Source organism: Pteropus vampyrus, unplaced genomic scaffold (assembly GCF_000151845.1).
Source record: "Pteropus vampyrus isolate Shadow unplaced genomic scaffold, Pvam_2.0 Scaffold353, whole genome shotgun sequence".
NCBI lineage: Eukaryota > Metazoa > Chordata > Mammalia > Chiroptera > Pteropodidae > Pteropus > Pteropus vampyrus.
The window spans coordinates 207904-212077 of record NW_011889134.1 but is presented as its reverse complement, the minus strand read 5'-3'; the positions used below and the strand labels follow the sequence as shown (position 1 = coordinate 212077).

General features: G+C 36.5%; 1 protein-coding gene across 1 annotated transcript; it reads right to left on the bottom strand.

The window, feature by feature from the left end:
• Positions 1–210: 210 nt before the first annotated feature.
• On the bottom strand, positions 211–3308 carry IL17A (interleukin 17A). The gene is made up of 3 exons (XM_011379067.1): positions 3245–3308; positions 1884–2086; positions 211–712 (listed from the first exon to the last, which is right to left on the bottom strand). The coding sequence occupies exons 1-3, from the start codon at positions 3269–3271 to the stop codon at positions 475–477; spliced, it is 468 nt and encodes a 155-aa protein (XP_011377369.1). The 5' UTR covers positions 3272–3308; the 3' UTR covers positions 211–474.
• Positions 3309–4174: the final 866 nt, after the last annotated feature.

The following is a 4174-nucleotide window of genomic DNA, read 5'->3' as shown; positions in this document are numbered from 1 at the left end:
CCCTAGGCAGAACAATTATACTATTTCACCTTTCTCTAAAGACTTAAGAAACATAAATAGATCCATAAATAGCTCATATAAATATAGGTTTTACCTTTTAAATAATATAATTCCTAAATCCGGAATACTGTCTTTTTTAAAAAAAAAATACAAAATAAGGCATATAATTCATTAAAATGGAATCTTATGCCCCTAAATTATCTCAGGGCCTTTTAAATACATAAATAACTTAAAGCTCTTAGAAAAGCAAACAAGAAGCAAATTGGTACTCAGTTTAAACCTTCTTGCTTGGGGAGAGGAAAAGAAGATTCAGATTCAATCTCTGAATGAAATACCTCTGTATCTTGAATTACCTCTGAAATTTGAATTAAATGAACTTGTTTAAAAATCCTAGTGAGTTTGGTTAGAAATGAGACTGGGTCTACTCCCCAGAAAGCCTACTGATTTGGGAATCTGGGGTCAGGCTGGAAATTCTTAAGCCACATGGCGGACAATGGGGGTGACACAGGTGCAGCCGACATTCACCAGCATCTTTTCCAGCTGGAAGGAGTTGGGGCAGTGCTGAGGCTGTCTTCGCAGGACCAGGATCTCTTGCTGGATGGGAACGGAGTTCAGGTGGTGGTCTACCTTCCCTTCAGCATTAACGCAGAACAAGTGGCGGCACTTCGCCTCCCAGATCACAGAGGGATATCTCTCAGGGTCCTCATTGCGGCTACAAGGGAGACAAAAGCCAGGAGGAAAGTGAATTCCTGGTAAAGCAGGAGGAAAATCAAGCAGGAATGATTAAAGGGAGACAAATTCAGAGGGTGACAAATTATAGGCATTGCAAATTCTCTAAGTGCTGTTAGTCTGAAAAAAAGTAGTTTTAGGAAAACTTGGATTTTTAAGCACATGAAATGTTATAGAAAAAAGACAGTGATAAATTTTTCCCAATTTCTTTGAAGAATGAACAAAAAATAAGATAGACTGGGACTGCAGAAGGGATTTAAGTTTGACACAAAGGATAATCTTTTTAGAGTACATTTGATAGATGAAAAAAGACCAAGGGAATCATCTAAGAATAAGATAGCTGTTAATCTGACTTAATGAAGTCTGTCTTTGAAGCGTGGAATGCATCACAATTTTATCTGATAACACATTACTGGAACAGAGCCCAGAGCTGATGCAAAGGGCTGGAAACAAAAGTTTAAATCTCTCTATAACCTCCTCTTCCCTCTCTACCCCAGCTGAGTGAATGATTTGCTTTGAGCTTGAGTTGATTTATTTGAACTGTTCTTGGTAATGGGAAGAGGAAACGAAATGCTACAGTCAGGTGAATCTGTAGGCACACGTAACTGAGGCTTCTTTGCATAAAATCAAATTGTCGAATACATTTTGTATTTAATTCTTCATTGGGTCTAAATACTAGATATACTAAGGACACAGCAAATATAGATCTGTTGGGGTTGTAGAGCAAAACTATCTAACTTAAAAAGAAGTGGAAATACCCAACCCAATACTTCCTCCACTGGGATTTAAGCTATATTTTCCCAGTGCTAATAAGATTTTTTAAAAAAGGCATAAATATCCCAGCTAATTACTAGTTATTTTTAAGAAACCTTTTCAATGGTAGCTCTGGTAAAGAAAGAAAATTCAAACATTAATTCCCTATGATGAGACAATGAGATCTAATAGGATAGGTGTTGAGGGCTGGGGGAGGGAGTGTCCTATGTTCTATCAAATAAATCTGTAGAATAAAAGTTTCAGAACCGTTGTTTTGCACAATGGCCTTTCCAGGTTTGACTGATAATTCTGAGTAAAATTATCCTCAAGTTGATTTAACTGGCTGTCTGATGCATAAAAAGTAGAAGAATACAGAGATTTTATCTGGGATTCTTACGTACTGGAGATTCCAAGGTGAGGTGGATCGATTGTAATAATCCGAAGGCCTTCTGAGATTCGTATTCCGGTTAAGGATGTTTAGGTTGACCTTCACAGTCTGAGGGAAGTTCTTGTCCTCAGTATTTGAGCATCCTGGATTTCGTGGGATTGCTATTCCTGCCTTCCCTATGGCCACCAGACTCAGCAGCAGCAGCAGTGACTGGAACTAAATGGTAAGGGAAAGAAAGGTGAGAGATTGGATTAGTATGCAGTTTTTGTTAACAAGTTGTGATAATGATTGGATTGCTAATCATAGAGAACATACTGTGCACCAGGACAATCTATTATAAATTTTCAGATCAGTTAAATGAAAATGCTTCAGGTGAGCAAAATAATGTTAAGACCATGGATTTTTCTTTTTTTTAATTGTTTTACCAGTCTTGAACATTCTTCTTTTGATTTAGTAAAGACACATTATTAATTGGCTGGCAGTAATTTTTGTAAAAACGTCAAGCCATCTTCTTTTCAGTTTGCGCGTCATTGTCAGGTCATTGAGATAAAATTGACCTTGATTTTCTAGAAAGAAATGTCATCTCGCACCATTGTTCTCTGTCCGAGCATTCTGTGAAACCCTATGTGAAGTGGAATGTGCACTTAGGGAGAAAGGGCTATTGAAAATACATGTGGTGTCTGTATTTGTGCTAGAAATGCTATTTGTACCACTGGCAAACATCCAACCCCAAACTGGTTTCCGCTTATGTTTTCTTACGTATTTTTTTTACTGTTTTCTAAATTTACTTATATTGATTATGTAATCAAATTACATTTCAAAAAAAGATGTTTTAAAAATATAAAGACCATTTACACTAAATCATAATTATATATACACACACATATATACACACATATATATGTATATATATCCGATGAGAATAAATGGGTTTGGTATACCAAGGCTATGGTATAATAATAGGTAATGGAAAGAAATGTCATTGCTACAACTTATTAAATTCTCAAGGATAGTGGCCTATCTTATTTTGAACTAAAAGAATGCTGTGGGAGAATTATATTAAATCACTTGTACTTAGAAAAATAGATTTTCAATAAACATTCTTTCTTACTGCACAGCATTATGTGACACTTCTTGTGCGGTTTAGCCCCAAAGTAGGTATCTTTCAGTTTTAATCTCGTCTTTCAAACTGATGTGTATCAGTTCTTGAAAATGCTATACAATGACAAGTATCTACCAAAGCTTTCATTTCCTATTCTACATGATCAGTATTCTTGGATCTCCACAGTTAGAATCCAGAATTTCATGCCTAGACTCCAGAAGTATTATCTGATCCCAAGTAACAAGAACGCTGAATATTAGTGCAGGACTCACCATGAATGAAGTTCCCACAGGAGCCATTGTAGTTTCCCTTGATCAACGGGGGATTGGTTGAGCTTGTTGCCTCCTGTGAGATGGACAAAGTGTAGTGCTATCTTCTCTCTTTTTATAGTGCTTTGCTCCTTCTGTGGTCACTTACGTTGGCGTATCGGAGTGGGTTCAGGGGTGACACCATTTTGGTTAAATGTTCCATTCCCAAATGAGGTCAGAGAAGAACCTCCCCTTTATGACGAGCGATATCTGTTTGATATCATGAAAGAAACTGGGAAGAGCAGAAATTCATGTTTCCAAAGACTATGTCCTCTCTTTATTTTTCAAGGAACTGTTACATGTCACAAGCTGAACAATGATGCTTTACTTATGAGCTGATATCATTTATTTATGGGCATATATGAAGCTGCCAAAAGAGCATGCTCTATTTTAATATCTCATGGGAAAATAAAAGTATGGCATAACATTCAAGTCTTCTGGTGTCATACACTGATTTCCCATTTGATAATTCCTTTTCTCACCATATTCCCTAACCAGATGTTGTGGAGACCATTTCAGAAACTACTTAAAATCTGACCACGTAAACAAACAAAAAAGGAATAAATAATTTAATGATGACAGGTTATATTATTTTATTGAATTAACACCTGCTTTGTTGAATGTCTACTTGACTAAGGAACTAATAACTAAGTCAAAGAGAATGAGATTTACTATTAAAGGCATGTCTAACAAAGCAACTTGTTAACTCATGCAATTCTTCAGGAGGAATGAGATGGAGATGAAGTAGTGAGGAGATGTAGATAGACGGTGATAAGAATTGAAAATGGAGATAGAGACTGAAGAAAAGTGATGGAAGTAGAGAAAAGGAGGGCAATTAAAAGCAAAGAATGATAAGAACGGGAAGGGAGGAGCGAGGGACCTTAAGAAGGAAAG